The 16312-nt window shown below is 44.6% G+C and overlaps 2 protein-coding genes across 10 annotated transcripts; one reads left to right on the top strand and one right to left on the bottom strand.

Annotated features, from left to right (window-relative positions):
• The first annotated feature begins 230 nt into the window (after positions 1-230).
• Positions 231-14768, top strand: ttbk2b (tau tubulin kinase 2b). Of its 9 annotated transcripts, none has more exons than XM_042094887.1 (15): positions 231-465; positions 1437-1574; positions 2059-2206; positions 2738-2811; positions 3261-3401; positions 5485-5589; positions 5711-5776; positions 6013-6105; positions 6581-6706; positions 7997-8154; positions 8238-8511; positions 9432-9646; positions 10314-10896; positions 11306-11946; positions 12638-14768. In XM_042094887.1, the coding sequence occupies exons 2-15, from the start codon at positions 1506-1508 to the stop codon at positions 12984-12986; spliced, it is 3042 nt and encodes a 1013-aa protein (XP_041950821.1). In that variant the 5' UTR covers positions 231-465; positions 1437-1505; the 3' UTR covers positions 12987-14768. The 9 variants fall into 9 exon arrangements, with proteins under 9 accessions (XP_041950821.1, XP_041950826.1, XP_041950824.1 ...); XM_042094892.1 differs by having other exon boundaries at positions 1434-1574; positions 8238-8472; XM_042094890.1 differs by having other exon boundaries at positions 1434-1574; positions 8238-8481.
• Positions 14646-16275, bottom strand: churc1 (churchill domain containing 1). Its single transcript, XM_042094900.1, has 4 exons — positions 16063-16275; positions 15712-15847; positions 15546-15616; positions 14646-15431 (listed from the first exon to the last, which is right to left on the bottom strand). The coding sequence occupies exons 1-4, from the start codon at positions 16099-16101 to the stop codon at positions 15339-15341; spliced, it is 339 nt and encodes a 112-aa protein (XP_041950834.1). The 5' UTR covers positions 16102-16275; the 3' UTR covers positions 14646-15338.
• Between the last annotated feature and the right edge of the window lie 37 nt (positions 16276-16312).

Raw genomic sequence — 16312 nt, 5'->3', positions numbered from 1 at the left:
GTAGGCTAAAATATAATGGAAATGTCCCCCCTCTGGACACATGCTCAGCCAACTAATGTCAATCAGTATTAACAAAACGTGCTTGATATTGTACAGTTGATTAAAATAAAACAGTTTGCAATACAGTAGTACTACATAAACAATCAATTTCCAAATGCAGATCAACTGATTAAGTTATAAAGCAGCCCTGCCATATCGTTAGTTCCCTGCTGAGTAGCTCCGAAGAAGTCTCACTAACGTGTGACGTAACATGGTCCTTGTGTGAATGAGTCGGGGAGGAGAGGGGATAACCAGTCGGACTACCTTTTGCGCTAACGTTATTCATGCAGCAAGCAGCATTCACTGTTGAGCGCAAACCCAACCTAGTGACAGAATCATGGCTTGTGGACAACAATACCCCTCGAGAAAAAGTGTTTTCGTCTGCTGTCTTATAATTTCTGCCTTGGATTGTCACAACTGAGGAAGGTACGGGAATGGATATTAGCGAGCTACATGGCTGCCTGCTAACTTAGCCCGCTACCAAGACATTTAGCGAGAGATTGCATTGCGGCGCTGCTGCTTTTTATGCAGTCCTTCATCAAACCGCAGAGGCAAAATGCTTGCCATATGTTAGACGATTTTACTTAGGGTACATGCACTTTGTATAGTCAGCTGTCTTCCATTGTTGCGCTCTGTAGGGATAAACTGTAAGGTCGACTGGTTGTTATTTTCACTATAGCTCGCTCGCTCCAGCAGCAGCAACAGAGATAGGATACGGAACGTTGCGCTTTGTTGTCAAGGTAAGGTCGTCTTGTCGGAAGCTAATTTTAGCCAGCTAGCTTGCTAAGCCATAAGTGCAGCATCTCTGATCTATGTCTATAGCCAATTTGTCAACACATTGGCGCGTTTGTTTAGTAAAAGCTGGAAGGTGTTTTTGAAAATTTAAGACGCATAGAGAAGATGATTAAAAATTCCCTCATCGCTCAGTTGTAGACAGTCAGCTAATATGACAAGCAATGATACGAGTTATCGTCAGCAGATGCGCAAATCATAGAATTGATACCCAGCCTATAAGGTTAGCTGTATCTTGATGTTGACTGCTGACTAGACTCACTCAGTGGATGATAAACATCTCTCATTCGAAAGGATTGTCGATCCGAGTAAAAACAAAAACAATTGCCATTGATTTAGTGTTTTGACGATAGCTGCATTTTGACACTTCTGTTGCTGATCGTGCATTTGTGTGGGCTAATCTCAATCCATATGCAAATAGCATTAGCGACACGTTTGTATTGGGTGCAACAATAACCGCAACGCACTGACAGGTAATTGAGATGGCAACATGCTTTATTGTGCATGGATCATAGAGAAAGAAAACAGTGACAGTATCTTTACTCGTCATATGACGATGGCTGAGTAACTCTTTCTGATGTGTGCGTGTCTGTTTGCTGCAGTAGACAGCCTGTGTCACTGATGCCAGGTGCAGCGCCGGTCTGGGCGTGCTCAGTGCACTCGTGAACGTCAGGATGAGTGGGGCCGGTGAACAGACAGACATCCTGTCAGTGACAGACCTGGTCAGGGACCGATGGAGAGTGGTGAGTTGCAACCTGACTTTTTTGATGTGTGTAAATTGAGTGAGCAAGCATCTCTCTCTCTCTCTCTCTCTCTCTCTCTCTCTCACTCTATCTCTTACACACACACACACACACACACACTTCTCTGTAAACAATATTTGCTCCCTTTTTGTCTTTGCTTTCTCAGGACATCTGTAACTAACAGGTGCAGAATCAGCAAATGGCCATAAATAGACCCATTGAGCGAAACAGTGGCTTTTCGAGTACAGACTATTTCCAGGTTATTGCAGCTGTGTCACATTTACCGTTTTAGGACAAGATGTCTGAATATGCCCTCGAGAACAGAAGTACAACTGCCATTCTTTATCATAAGCACAGTACTACATCACAACAAGCCCCCCAAAAAAACAATCTCTCCCTCTCCCCCCTAGCACCAATCTCTCTATGTCTATTGTCACTCTCTTCCTCACTTACACCCTTTCCTGTGCCTCATCTTCCTCCAAAGGTGAAGAAGATAGGCGGAGGGGGCTTCGGGGAAATCTATGAGGTCCTGGATCAGCTGAATCAGGTCAATGTGGCACTTAAGGTGGAGTCGGCCCAGCAGCCCAAACAGGTCCTCAAGATGGAGGTGGCGGTGCTCAAGAGGCTGCAGGGTAAGTGGCTGGGTTGGGAGAGGGTCGGTCAGAAATAACAGAGCTGGTTCGATCCACTAGCTGTACAGTAAGCATACCTCCTTACCGATGTCTTATGAGACGTGTAAGCAACAGAAGCTAACGCCCATGTTTTAGCCTCTTTGCTAGCACTCCGGCCTCCCAATTCGAGGTGCTGCAAGGAGTGGGTTTGAAGCCAGGCAGGTGCAGGGTTGGATCAGCACAACGCAGGTTACATAGGGATATATACTGGATCTTTATATGGGAAACCAACTTTCTTTCTTTCTTTCCCTGTTGTTCATTAGTTCAGACAGCTCCATGTATTTCCATGTTTTTTATTGTTGTTGTTATACTGTAATAGATATGTTTTGTTCTGATGTGTAACAATGGGTTTTCAGTTTCCAAAAGGATATTTGAAAAATCTTATTTTTACTATTCTTTGACATCTATTTTAAGTACAATGTTACACCACATATGTTTCTATCAACCTCATGGAATGTAAATAATTTGATAGTTTATTGCTTGCTTCCATAGGTAAAGACCACGTGTGCCGCTTTGTTGGTTGTGGCCGCAATGACCGCTTCAATTATGTTGTGATGGAGCTACAGGTACAGTATTTGATGTTTGAGATTTTCCTTGTCTTTTATGCATTTTTCTTTCTTTGTATCATAAGAGTAAGAGTCACTCAGCAAAGATGAGATTATTTATTTGTCTCTTTTTAAAATGGAAATGTCAGGGAGGTATTCCTTTTAGTACGCACACACACACACACACACACAGTTTCATTCATCCTCTCTGTCCTATAAAACATCGAAATGCAGAATTTCGTGTACCGCCCAAACTACGTGTTGTATACCGCAGTGTGGAGGTTGTGCTACTGTAGGTTATAATCAGTACTTGTTCACTAGTTGTGTTTAGAACTTCTTCTACAGCTGCAGAACTGACTCCCAGCTAAATGTATCATCCTTGATTGATTCAGCACGTTCAAAGCTGTTGTTTTGATGTGCTGTGTAAAGTAGGAACGCTTGTGAACATGGAAGTGTCGTTCCATTTTCAGGGGAGGAACCTCGCAGACCTCCGTCGGACGATGCGGAACGGGACGTTCTCGGTGTCCACCACGCTCCGACTTGGTCGGCAGATTCTGGCAGCCATCGAGAGCATCCACTCTGTCGGCTTCCTGCATCGGGACATCAAACCGGTGAGCCATACGGACAGAGTCTATATTGTGATACTATGCATGATTTTAACGAAACAAACAACAATATTTTTGTTTATGTTCTACAGACTCTGCACTTGATTTAACATGGTCTGGATACCTTTGTGGTTTGTTTGAGTTAGGGGTGTTTGTTGGCACAGATGAAAATTACTTTGAAAGTGACAGGATTGAATCAGAGCAGACTAACAAAACAAGTGCAGACAGAATCAGTAACAACTCTGTTCGGTAAGGCCTGTGATGTGACTCTCTGCTTAGGAGTTGGTTTGCACAGGGTTCCCACGGGTCATGGAATTTCTGGAATATCATGGAATTTTGGAAGGTCTATTCCAGAAAGTCAGGGAATTTTATCATTTTGGGGCAAAGTCATGGAATATCAGGGAATTTTGTTGTAGCAGTTTAAAATTGACTTACCAAAAAACATTAATACAAATATATTTCCGTGCACAGTTGGTGTATATCTGGTTATTAGCTTTACTGCTTGCTTTAGTAGCCCAACTCTATTCAATGTCCATTTATTCATCTCCCGCTCTAAAAAAGTAAAAGATTCTTCAACGCTACACGCCTGCTCTGAAATCATTGGTCGGCATATTGTACCATTCATTATATAGTAAGTCATGGAAATTCAGATTTTTTGTCAGGAAAAAGTCATGGAATTGTACTTTTGACTTAGAGTGGGAACCCTGTTTGCACCATCTTTTGCACTAATTTTTGAGTATTCAGATTCCTCGAAGCCACAGCCACTGTTGTTTGGGTAGCTGGTGCTGTTTCTTTCTTTTCATCAGCTAAATCACTCCTTAGTGGCTTAGTAGCTTAGTGGGCGAAAAAATCAAATCTGCAGATGAAAAATATGGCAAAGACAACTGAGGATTCCAGACCATACTTCTCAGAGGAGCTTACAAACACTCAGCAAGGCCACAACCCCTGGTCCAGCTTGAAGTGATCATTAAAAAGGCATATAAATTGTGCACAGCAATTAAGAATTATTTTCTTGGCTTTACTTGGTCTGAAGCTTTTAGTAGATATTCAGTCTCCCAAAAAGTTCCAGCATCAATAGTGCCGGTTTGATTGCTCATTATACACATTTATTCTGCAGTGGCGTGTTATTTCTTTCATCAGCAGCTACACTTTCTGACCACTTTAGGATTTCAGGGTTATTTATTTTATTTGTTTTCTTTGTTTCATCCCCCATTAGCGGAAAACCAGTGTGCAAGCTGGTCTCCTACAGGCCTACTCAAAAATCATTGCAGTTGAGGGCATGTGACTCCGCATGTTACTGACATCATCCTCTTCTTCGTCCTTAGAACAGAGTAAAGTATTACCAAACAGCAACATGAGTAGGCAGGGCAGTGGCCGCTGTGCACATGAGTCACTCTGAGGACATAACAGGCCATGACCATCTGACCACTTAGATTACCCAGGCGATAAGATGTTTCAAAAACACATGCTAGCTTCTACAATGGCACTCTTACATCACCTTGTATCCATTAGCATGCACTGACCAGCACTGACCAAAAAAGAGGCTTGCAGCATGTGTTTGATTGAGACTATGGCGGTAAACCTTCTTTGCTGTTGTTCTCTTGACTGGCTCACAGTAGACGTTCAGTCTGCTCTTTCTGCCCAGTCATGGCCTCTTAGATTGATGCCCACGAAGCCTTGCTGACCACAAAAGCCTGATTATCTTGTCGGTGCAGAGGTCTGACGGGGGCAGTTTGCTGCACTGACCGCCGGCCGGCGCAGGTGGCACTGGCATGCGTCCTGCGTCAGATGGCCAGAGCTGAGCCCGCTGCCTCTACAGCAGCCAAACTGCTTACTGCCAGTCATTCAGCAGACACACTGTAGGCTTCCTAAAGACTTCCACAATAGTAGAGATATTACTACCAAAAATATAATAATATAATGTGATCCCAAAGACTTGCACAGTGGTGGAGAGCTAGGATATAGGCATCCCGAAGACTTACAAAAATAGGGAAAGACACACAGTGAAAGCAGACAGGAAGGAGGGAAAGTCTTGCTAGCACATTGCCATCATGTTTCCCCACACTAAATGAGTCACTCCTTTCTGCAGTCCAACTTTGCCATGGGTCGCCTGTCAAGCACATGCAGGACGTGTTACATGCTTGACTTCGGCCTGGCGAGGCAGTTCACCAACTCCTCCCAGGAAGTCCGACCGGTGAGAAACGGTGTTTTACTTTTTTTTTTTGGTTTCTTTCTTTTTCTGTTTCTTGGTTTTGTTTTCACTTTTGCTTTTCTTGGTAACCATTCTCCTTTCTGTCCTTCCTTGTTCTCCAAAGCCTCGTCCAGTAGCAGGTTTCAGGGGGACGGTGCGTTATGCATCCATCAACGCCCACAAAAACAAGGTAAATCTGACATATTAAGACTGTTTAACAAACGTTTTACAAACTCTCTCACTCTCCCTCTGTCTCTCCATCTCCCTTTCTTCTCCTGTATTTAACTCTCTCTCTCTTTCTCACACCCACACCCTTTGACCCAAGCCAGTTTTAAAACAGACCTTGCCTAATTGCTTGTTTGAATCATCAAGACGTGTCACTCTCTTGCCCTTCCTTGATCTGTGACCTGCTATTACAATAAACAGGAGATGGGTCGTCATGACGACCTCTGGTCCCTCTTCTACATGCTGGTGGAATTCATGGTGGGCCAGCTGCCCTGGAGGAAGGTCAAGGACAAAGTAAGTGTACCGGCCTGGGTTGGCCCCAGATTGGAAGATACACAGTTTTAAATTTAGGAAACACAAGAACTTATGAAGTAATTTAATCAAAAATAAGATTTAAAGGGATGCAAAACCATAACGGAAGCAAAAATGGCAGCTGGACAAATCAGTTGTCAGTAGGCCTAATGTGGGAGAGTGTTGCATCATGAAAAACAAGTGTATGGGTAACAAAACCAAAAAGCCAAACCAAAAAAGGAGTACGGTCATTGTTTCAATTCAAACTGCCGCGTAATACTCAGTTTTAACCTGTCAGTATAGAAATTCTGAAAGCCTCATTGGTTGTTGTAAGTTTAACACAGTCCAGGACTGCTGAGGGCTTTTGCACCCCGCATGTGTATGCTCTGCAGTGCCATGGCTATTTTTAAGATCTTTAAGATCATTTTTCTCATTTGAGTGAAATGATGTTTCCCTGCCCTGTCCCATAATCCTTCAGGAGCAGGTGGGGAACATGAAGGAGACCTACGACCACAAGCTCATGCTCAAGCACCTGCCCTCGGAGTTCAGCAGCTTCCTGGACCACATCTCCACCCTCGACTACTACACAAAACCGGACTACCAGGTAGTGCACATTGTTCTGTGTGTGTGTGTGTGTGTGTGTATCAGAGAGTCTGTGTGTGTGTGTGTGTGTGTGTGTGTATGTGTGTATGAGAGAGTCTGTGTGTGCTTGCAGACCAGTACCTCCAATATGAAAACCTGCAAGCCTGTGCCTGTTTGTAAGTTTGCATGTGTATATTAAGGTAATGTAATATGTAATGCTTTTGTTTTCTTGATATAGGTATAGGTGTGTGTGTGTGTGTGTGTGTTTGAGTATCTTTCCGGGAATATCTTCTTGTCTGAAGTGTGCACTCACTGCCACAAGCACACTGGCATAAATATGAGATGAGGACTGAAGTGAGGAATATGGAGCATATGTTATTAGGATGCTCCAGCACTCCCCATCGCTCTGTGGGCTTCTTCACTGTTCCACATTAGCTGCTGTTCCTGCATGAGTGGGAGATTCCCCCGGGCATGCTGTGGGGATATTTATTTACTTCTTAACTTTCATCTTTTTGCTCGAGCCATATTTTGGTAGATTTTCCAAAATATCATAGTCTGGCGAGTGGGGAGCATGATGAAACTGTCTGTGCTCCATTTCCATATCGTCCTTATTTGTGGGCACGTAGTGATTTGAACAAAGGCTCTCAGTTTTGTGTCTGTGAGGTTTCAAGCCGCTTACTTTCTCACTTGACCATAACCTGTCAGATCTGTTCACAGGCAGAATTACTCTCTGTGGAAGGGAATAGGTAGCTAGGAGTAGACCTTCCCCACACTTTGGAAACCAGAAGGGTACACATCCTTGGGGGGGTTTTGAAATTTGAAGTCCCCCACACAGTTCCCCTTCACTCACCACTTCCTGTCGCACCACATCATGCAGTAGTGTATTGATGAGGCTGCAGTAGTGCCAGAAATAGTATGGCCAGGAACCAACGGAGGGTTCCTGATTTGTAGATGGTCAACTTCGAGCTAGAGTGTCCTTTAGTAAGGCTCTCAATGTCACAGTGACTTACAGCAATGTTCTCACTTAGCACATTTACCTCCTCAAGACATCAATGTATTAGTAAGATATAGCACTACATTAATGCTGGCAGAAGGTAAAATGTTGTTGTATGTAGTGTTATGATGAATCGTGGAAGTTGTATAGTGTGTGTTGCAGTTATAACTGTGTTATATGCATAACTGTAAAATGAAGTCAATGAGGAAATGTAACCTTTTGCGGTTTTTGAAGATTTTTTTTGTCTGTAGGGAACTATCAGCAATAGATGATAGCTTTACTGAGTTGTTGATGGTGAGGATTTTTTTGTCTTTGCAGATGCTCATGTCCGTGTTCGACAACAGCATGAAGAGTTTTAACGTAATGGAGAATGACCCCTATGATTGGGAGCGCAGCGACTCAGATGGCCTGTTGAGCATCCAGACATTGGCCACCACTGCCCAGCAACTGACCCGTCTCACTCCTGCATACATGGGGTATGCCCATAACACCCTTCTATTTTTAAAATCAGCCATCACGGTCCAGCATTACTTTACTGACAAGCCTCTCGTCCAATTAGGATGGCCAACGCGTCGGCGGTGCCCGGAGACCTGCAGCGGGAAAACACTGAGGACGTGCTCCAGGGCGAGAGGCTGAGCGACGCGGACAACTGCCCGCCGATGCCATCCCAGCATGCCCTGGGGGCTGACGTGTGGGAGGAGATGGAGCGCAACCGAGACCGCAACCGCAACCACGTCCAGCAGCAGCAGCAGCAGCAACAGCAACAGCAACAGCAGCAGCCGCTCATCAGGAAGGTGAGGGAGGTGAGGCCAGCTGCCCTGCGGAGAGTGAAGGTGGGTTTGTGGGAATGTCGACCAGCGATGGCGCAGCGACAAGCGGAATGGCGACAAAAAAAAAAAAAAAAAAAAAAAAAGATTCCACACCAACCGCCGGCTAAGGCACAAAGTAAGAACTATCAAATGACACATGGTTGATAACAACACATAACACAATGAATTATTTAGTCATATTTCCAAATTTAGTCAATTTTGCCATTTTACAAAAAATCAGATACAAGTAGTTTTCAATTGATAAATTTGAATAGTTGATGCATGTAGTTACATGACCACTTTGTGAAGTGTCAAAGACTTTTTTGCCCACCATTTTGTCAACCTGTATCATTTGGCGAGTTCATATAGTATAAATGATTTGTTGTTGCAACAAAAAACATCTTTGTTGTAGCAACATCTCAGTCGACATACTATAAACCCACCCTTAGATTAATAATGCACCAAGTAACATCTTTAGCAATTCTGATGGGCCAACATGCTACAATGGGCAGCTTGTGTTAGTAATTAATAATGGGCAAAAATGATAAGCAGTGATTGTATAAGATTTGTACAGTGAATGTTATCAATGCCCATCAGGCTGCCCATCAGTATTGCCAGTGTATCACCTTTAGCGTACTAAATCACAAAATAAAAATAGATTTGTATTATTTCAATGTTGGCTTCAGTGATGTCAGTCACTTTATCTCCTTCATTATTTTCAATGAAGATGAAACATTTTGATCTTAACAAGAACTTAGCAGTGGACAGACATAATGACCGACCACAAAACAGTGACCCTAAACGACCCTTAAGTCCTGAAGATGAATTCCTCAAAGCCGTAACTAGTTGCTACTGACAATGAAGCCTCTTGAAAAGAATCGTCTTGATTCAAGGACCGTCTCGGTAACCAGATGGTTTCTCATGTTGCTCCAACCCGGTCATAGGTGGCCAGTGAAGAGGAGCGCAGTCAGAACCAAGGCAACCAGAGCCCCAACAGCGGGTCCATTCAGGGCTCTCCCCGTCGGGTGCGGTCCGAAACGGTGCTGCTGGACCGGGTGGCGCCGCTGCTCCGTCGCATGAGGCACAGCCAGAGCATGGGCCTGGACAAGCGGCTCACCCCCGAACCCAAACCCACCATCGAGCGCTTCCTGGAGGCTTAGTGAGTACTGTAATTTCCTACCTGTTAGCCAAGGTTTACAATACATTTATTTTGCAAAATGTCTTAAACTATGAGGTTAATACAAAGGGGCGTGTTATACATGTGAATGCATTTCTTTCCTTCATCCTTCTTTCTGATTAAAGTACAATCTGATTCTGATTCATTGGGCTATTAGGCACTGTGGTTAATACACAGGTGTGGTTATACACAGTTTTGTCTTTTTTAATTGGCATAAAACACTGTTGTTAAAACACAATGTGGCTAATATACAGTAAATTACTGTTGATCATAGATTTTTTTGTTTTGTTTAGATGCACTAAATGCCCTGATTGCATCATACTTCTCATATTTCTTTTGTCTGTTATATATTGTTCAAACTACCGGTAGGTGTATAGGCAGTGAAAGTCATTTGTGAAATTTATCTCCACTTGTGGGTTCAGTCTGTAACATAAGTGCATAGTAAGCATTGAATTAGTGCTAATTATGGTGAAAAAGTTGTGCCGATGATGCAAGAACTGGAAAAAACAGGCAAGAATACAGTAGTCCTGATTTTTCTTTTCTTTTCCCTCCAACTTTTTTCTGGAAATAGAAGCAAAGCAACTTAAGCACTTGATATTGTTTTCTCTCCCTCACACTTTCTTTTTCTCTCTGTTTTCTCCTCTCTCAGTCTGGGCAAACAGCGTCCCGGCCTTTCCCAGGATCGAGAGCGCGGCTCCAGCCTGGGCAGTCTCCGAGGCAGCGGCAGTGGCGGCGGCTGCGACGAGGACCTCCTGCAGCTAGGGGGCGCCGGCTCCCCCAAGCAGGGCTCCCAGGGCTCCCTGGAGCAGGAGGAGGCGGCCAGTAGCGGGGGCTACGTGGCCGTCACTCTGAGCCCCGTGCCCCAGGAAGGGGACTCCCAGGAGTGGGTGATGGTGGAGCTGGAGGGGGGCAGCGGGAGCGGGGGCTCGGCTGGCTCCAAGCCCGAGGATGAGGAGCGATCCGGGGGAGGGAGTGGTGGTGGCGGCGGGTGCACGCTGGGGCCTGAGATTATCCCCCGTACCTGGTCGGACCCACTGCCCCAGCGCAGTGTCGGTGGCTCCAGTGAGCTGGGGGGCGTCCTGTGCCACACCGCTCCTCCCTTCGGACGCTTGCCGGGCCTGACGGGGATGACGGGCATGCCGGGGTTGTGTGGCGGCCTCACAGGCCTCAGGCGGCTGCCCACTATCCCGTCTGCTGCCGTCATGCGCATCGGCCGCACTCAACAAGAGCCGGTGAGTCTGATCAGCAGCTTTGCCATATCGTTCAGCTGAAATGTTCAACCAAACCAAAGAACAGGTTTGATGGTCCATGGTTATTATCAAGCTGGCGACTTAGCCCAACCCAAGAACACTGATCCATGAAGGTAGATGTCCTGTTTCGGCAATCTCCTTTCTTTTTTGTGCCGCCTGTGGTTTGGTGGTTGATGGTTAGTCAGTGGTTTCCCTAGTACCATCGACCTTAAATTGTCATTTCTAGAAAACACTGATTTCCCAAATGCTTTCTCTTCCTGTCTCTGTATCTAAGTTTGTTGAGGAGAAAAAAGAGGCTTTTTTGTATGTCTTCCATCATCTTCAAGGACTCTCTGAATTCACGTGCTGTTCCCACGCTTTTTTTTTCTCCACTCTCTCTCTCTCCCTCCAGTTTGGTGAGCAGGAGAAATCTGAACAGGATGGTAGACAGGAGGATCAGCCAGGCAGCACCATGGACCAGCACGAGCGGGAGCTCGGCCCAGATGACCCACCTAGCCCCGCGGTGCCACCCCTGGACTCTCCGCACGACCGGGACCCCATCGACGGAGACACCCCCAAACCCACTTCCAAGATGGAGATAGAGGGGGGCGAGAGCGACTCGGGGTTCCCTGACCATGGTGACACGACGGCTGGCGGCGTGGAGGGCACCCACCCGTCGGGAGCCACCCCCCCGCCACCCCGTCCGAGACGAGACTCCTCGCCGCGGGCCAGCCGCATCCCCGTGCGTGACCCCGACTCGCCCACGCGGCGGCCCCTGTCGCCCGCGCTCTCCCCGGCCCTCTCGCCCTCCTGCGAACACTTCCCCTCAGCGCTACTGCGAGACCGGCTGGCCCTGGGGGGCTCGGTAGGTGGGAATGGGGGAGGCTGGCAGGCCGAGGACCCCGCCTCGCTGTCGTCCCTGTCATCAGGGAGGAGCCGCATCCCACGGCCCCTGAGCCCTACGCTGGCCCCGAATGATGTGCAAGCCGCCAGTCGTTTCCTCCCACGTCCGCCACCGGGCAAACCTCCCCTCCGCCCTGCTGGAGATAACCGGTAAGAGACCGTAAGCACACACACACACACAGTGTGTCAATACACAACACAAGTACATACTGTAAAGAGAGAGCAAGTACACTCACACACTTGTGCACCCCGCACCATAAATGTTAAAAAAAAAACGACATCATATAAATCACATGCAGGGTGTTGAGGTGATGGGTTAACATACATACCTATACATACATTACATATGAGAAGTTGAGATGAGGTGAACTCCACATGCATCTAGTCTGAACTCTCATGCACTTAAATATTGCATCTCTGCTCTCTCGTACCATCGGTGTTGCTCTCTGATATGTGGGGAATTCTATGGTTTACAGTTTGCTGAATTAACAGAGGGCTTTGGATAAGGTCAAAATGCTCACCTTAGGCTTGCTTAGAGCAGCAAGTTCTCTGACAAGCTAATGCAACAGCAGGGTGATTTGAGGACTGACATCAAGGGAAATATGCTGCAAATAATGTGTCCTTCTTTAACTTCTCTCTCTTTCCTCCTCTCTGTCTTCTCCATCAATGTCACTCTGTCTATATTTCTCCGCCTAACATTAAAGGTGCAGTCAGCGATTGCACAGGGAGTCCTGTTTGTTTATGGCTATATTTTATTTTATTAGCAGACGCTTTTGTTCAAAACAACCAAACGAGACACGTTCTCTTCATGTCTTTCTCTGAATCTGTCTTATCTTATCAGGCGTCGGCGTTACCGCATCCGTGCCAGTAGCACTAGCGACGCTGATCTCCTGGACAACCTCACACAGCTGATGCAGGAGCGCGGCGGGCCCACCCCTCACTACAGAAGCCCCTCCTCCTCATCCCTGCAGCGCTCCCTAAGCTCCTCCCCCTCACGGCACGAGTCGCACGACGCCGCTGGCGGTGGCGGCGGAGTCTTCCTGGGACGCAGCCAATCGCCTTCCAGCTTCTCGGGGTCCCCGCCACCTCTTCGCGCGGCGGAGCTAAGGGCCTATCGGGCATCTGGGTACTGCCCCAAAGTCCGGCTGGGTAGCCATGAAGGCAAAGTCACTACCAAGCTAAGCAGATGAACACCTGTCCAGATCCAGGATGGGGTGGACTTGGGGTTGTACAGTATATTGGGTAGGACATAATTAAGGTCATACCATGGCCTAATTCTAACTATGGGGTGTCTGGAAGAATTCTGGGAGTTGTAGTTTGAACCTGAGCTGAGCTTCCCGACACACTAGTGACCCGAGACTGAACGAAATGCTTGAAAGAGCCTTGTTACTGACGATGTCAACTATGACGATGGCACTGATGATAATTATGATGACGCCATGGGAAAATGGTCCCTTGCCTTTTCAACTTCCTGTCTGCCATACCTCTGAGATATCTTGTGCACCATTTTGTTTTGTTTTCTATTTATTCCTTGATTTCTGTCACTCCAACGTCATTCCTTCATACACTTTTACTGAAGTTTCTTTTATGGCTTGCCCTAGAAGGGTCCTTCCACTTCAAGTCTTTTTGCCAAAAACATAGAATTAACATCATTCTATGGATTGTCAGTTCTATGGCCAAATCACAGCCTTTTCTTTTCATGTTTCACTTTTTTTATAACTTTATTTTTTACTTCACTATTGTCTCATATGTCATTTGTTACAGTCCAAAAATTATTTATTTTTCTTATGAAGAGTTATTTTCTATTTTCATTGCCTTTATCGGTCAGTGGATATCCACTGATCAGATGGCCATATGGTTAAATATCTGTATAGCCCTATGTGGTTCAATCAAGCATGTGTATATATATGTAATTAATGGAATGTATGTAATGTAAACAGTATCAATAGAATGTATTTATTTATTATGGACATGTGTATTACGGTACTTGACAGCTAAGCTCGGAAATGATGACAATGTCTTCTTGCATTGGCAGCCACATGTTGCAAGCGGTCATTTGTCTTGGTGCAGTGTCCTCTCCTCCATGCCTGCAGTCTGCCTCTACCAGTGAACTATACTCCAGGTAAAGAAAAACCAAAACAAATATGAGGATAAAAGAAGAGATCTGCCACACTGTCAATTTTTAAAAACATATTTCCTTGTCCTATTAAGAACACTAGCTACATGTAGTCAATCAGTTATCTTTCACCGCAGTAGAGGTTAAAGCCAACATATATATATGTATATTTCAATCTGCATTGTTTTAGCAGTGCACTGTGACACTATTGGCAAAATGCAGTTTATGATATTGGGCTTTTTAAATAAAATAAAGTCCCATAAACTGATTTAGTCATACAAGCTTTAGAAAGCTGATAGTCTGTTAGCATTTCATCCTGAGATTCAGATCACTAAGGTTTAGTAGCTCCACTCTCACTGATTTTGATTTAGTCATTGAAAAAGTGAGAGAAGCTGATTTTTGGTCTATGAAGTTATAAATACTGTACATTTTGTCAATAGGCCACATGCTCGGTCCACTGTAACCAAACCACTCATGCTTACTGTATCTTACAAGGTACTTAAAAAGGACAAGACATCTGGTCTGATAGACCTAGTCTTAATAACTGTACAGAATCTATGTAAACTGCCAGTCATTGTGGCATCATCAGATATACCTGTTCGTGTAGTGTGACATTTTTCCTTGAGTTGCCGGCAGCATTTCTTGTTTGTTTTATTTTTTATCACGCAAAGAAACATCTGATTTGTTGGAATGTAAATGTGAAAATGGGAAGAAACGTGCATGACTAAGGTTGTACATAAGTCACTGTGGTCATTTGCTTTTTTATTCATATTTATACAACATCGTACTGTATATTGTCTGTACAAATCAATCTGTTTATTTTTTAAAATAAACTGCTCATGAACAGAACCATCAATGAGACCAACAACTGAGTTTACATGAAAACATCCTGAACCAAATGTATTTTTCTTTACTCAAGTTATTTTACAAAAGCATACATACATATCCTTATTGTGTAGCATTATGTTGAATTGCTCAAAAATATTATTTTAAATAGCTGAATAATCAAGGCAGAGAGTAAGCTTTGAAAATAAACACTTAAAGAACTTTTCTGCAGAAATTATATAAACATATGGGATTGCCTACAGCAGCGGTCCTCTCTGTGTGAGTCTGTAGTCCTACAGTGTGTGGATTGCTGGTTGCAGACTATGGTGTATTGCATCGCTCCAAGGACCGGATTTCTATTAAGTTGGAGTGCTTTTCTGTACTCATTCCATATGGATTCAATTGGAATTAAACTAAACGGGTGAACGGGTACAAGTATGACTGCTTGGGAATGGTCAGAGTTTTGGGCAGAAATTATGTTAATTTCATGTCATCTAACACTGACGACAGCTGATGATACCAAACGTTACAGGAGGCGTCCTTGTGAATTTTCCTACTATGATAACTCTGTGCTAGACTAGATGTAGTCGCAATAGGGATACTAAAACAGGGGGGCCGTCTGCCTGGGGTCATCTGGGAGAACACTGATGGAGTCCTCTGCTTTTCCACACAGCATACACAACATTGTGTATTCCTAGAAAGAGGCATGGTTTCTTTTTTAATCAGTAAAATTAAAACGTCACAAAACTGAGAATTCGCAGAATTGTCATATTTTCCAAAATATCCAAAAACAAATAATTAGGCCTACCTGATAGTCATCCACTACCGAGAATGTGTATTCATGACGTGCTATGACGTGGTCGCAATTTTTACACATATCTGCAAAAGCAACATACGCAAACTTGAATCATTGTAGGCTTATGTACAGCAGGGGGGGGAAACAACTGTTCTCAGTACTCAGTAACAGTACTCACGCAGATATGTGACAATCTCCTCTCCGTCCTCATCAACCGTGGTCTTATTGCTTATCATAACGAAGTCCCTTTGGTGGCAATTAGCACAGCCAACATAATTCATGAGGTAAGATCCATTCTCCAGACAAGTATTTCCCTACGAGAATTGTAGAAAGCAATGAACAACGCTACAAACCTATCTTAACTTTTCGAAACATTTCTACTTAAACGTTGTTTAGAACTACGCTCTTGGTTTACGTGCATAGAAGTAAACGTTAGATCTGTACGTAAGCTAGCACACTAACGTTAGCCATGTTTAAGGCAGGACTAAATTTAAATCTCTCTGCAAAAGTGATATAAATTACTACTCACCCTGTCCGGGTATTGTTTATGTAAACAACCCGTACACATTGTCTCACCAAACTCAATGAAATCAATAGACAGTTAACGTTATATGACTTGTTAAGTGTTTACACAGCCGCTCATCATAAGAATCCAGTCCTTACTTCCGCAAGACAGCAGAACCAACCATTTAAATGAAGGGCGTGAGAAAACCGTAGATCTATATACCATGTGTTAACAGCTGTCTACGATAGATTGTAGTAAGTTGGTATACAGATAG

The sequence above is a fragment of the Alosa sapidissima genome, chromosome 6 (genome assembly GCF_018492685.1).
Source record: "Alosa sapidissima isolate fAloSap1 chromosome 6, fAloSap1.pri, whole genome shotgun sequence".
NCBI lineage: Eukaryota > Metazoa > Chordata > Actinopteri > Clupeiformes > Clupeidae > Alosa > Alosa sapidissima.
The sequence above is the reverse complement of the archived record's forward strand: the minus strand, read 5'-3'. Positions and strand labels throughout refer to the sequence as shown.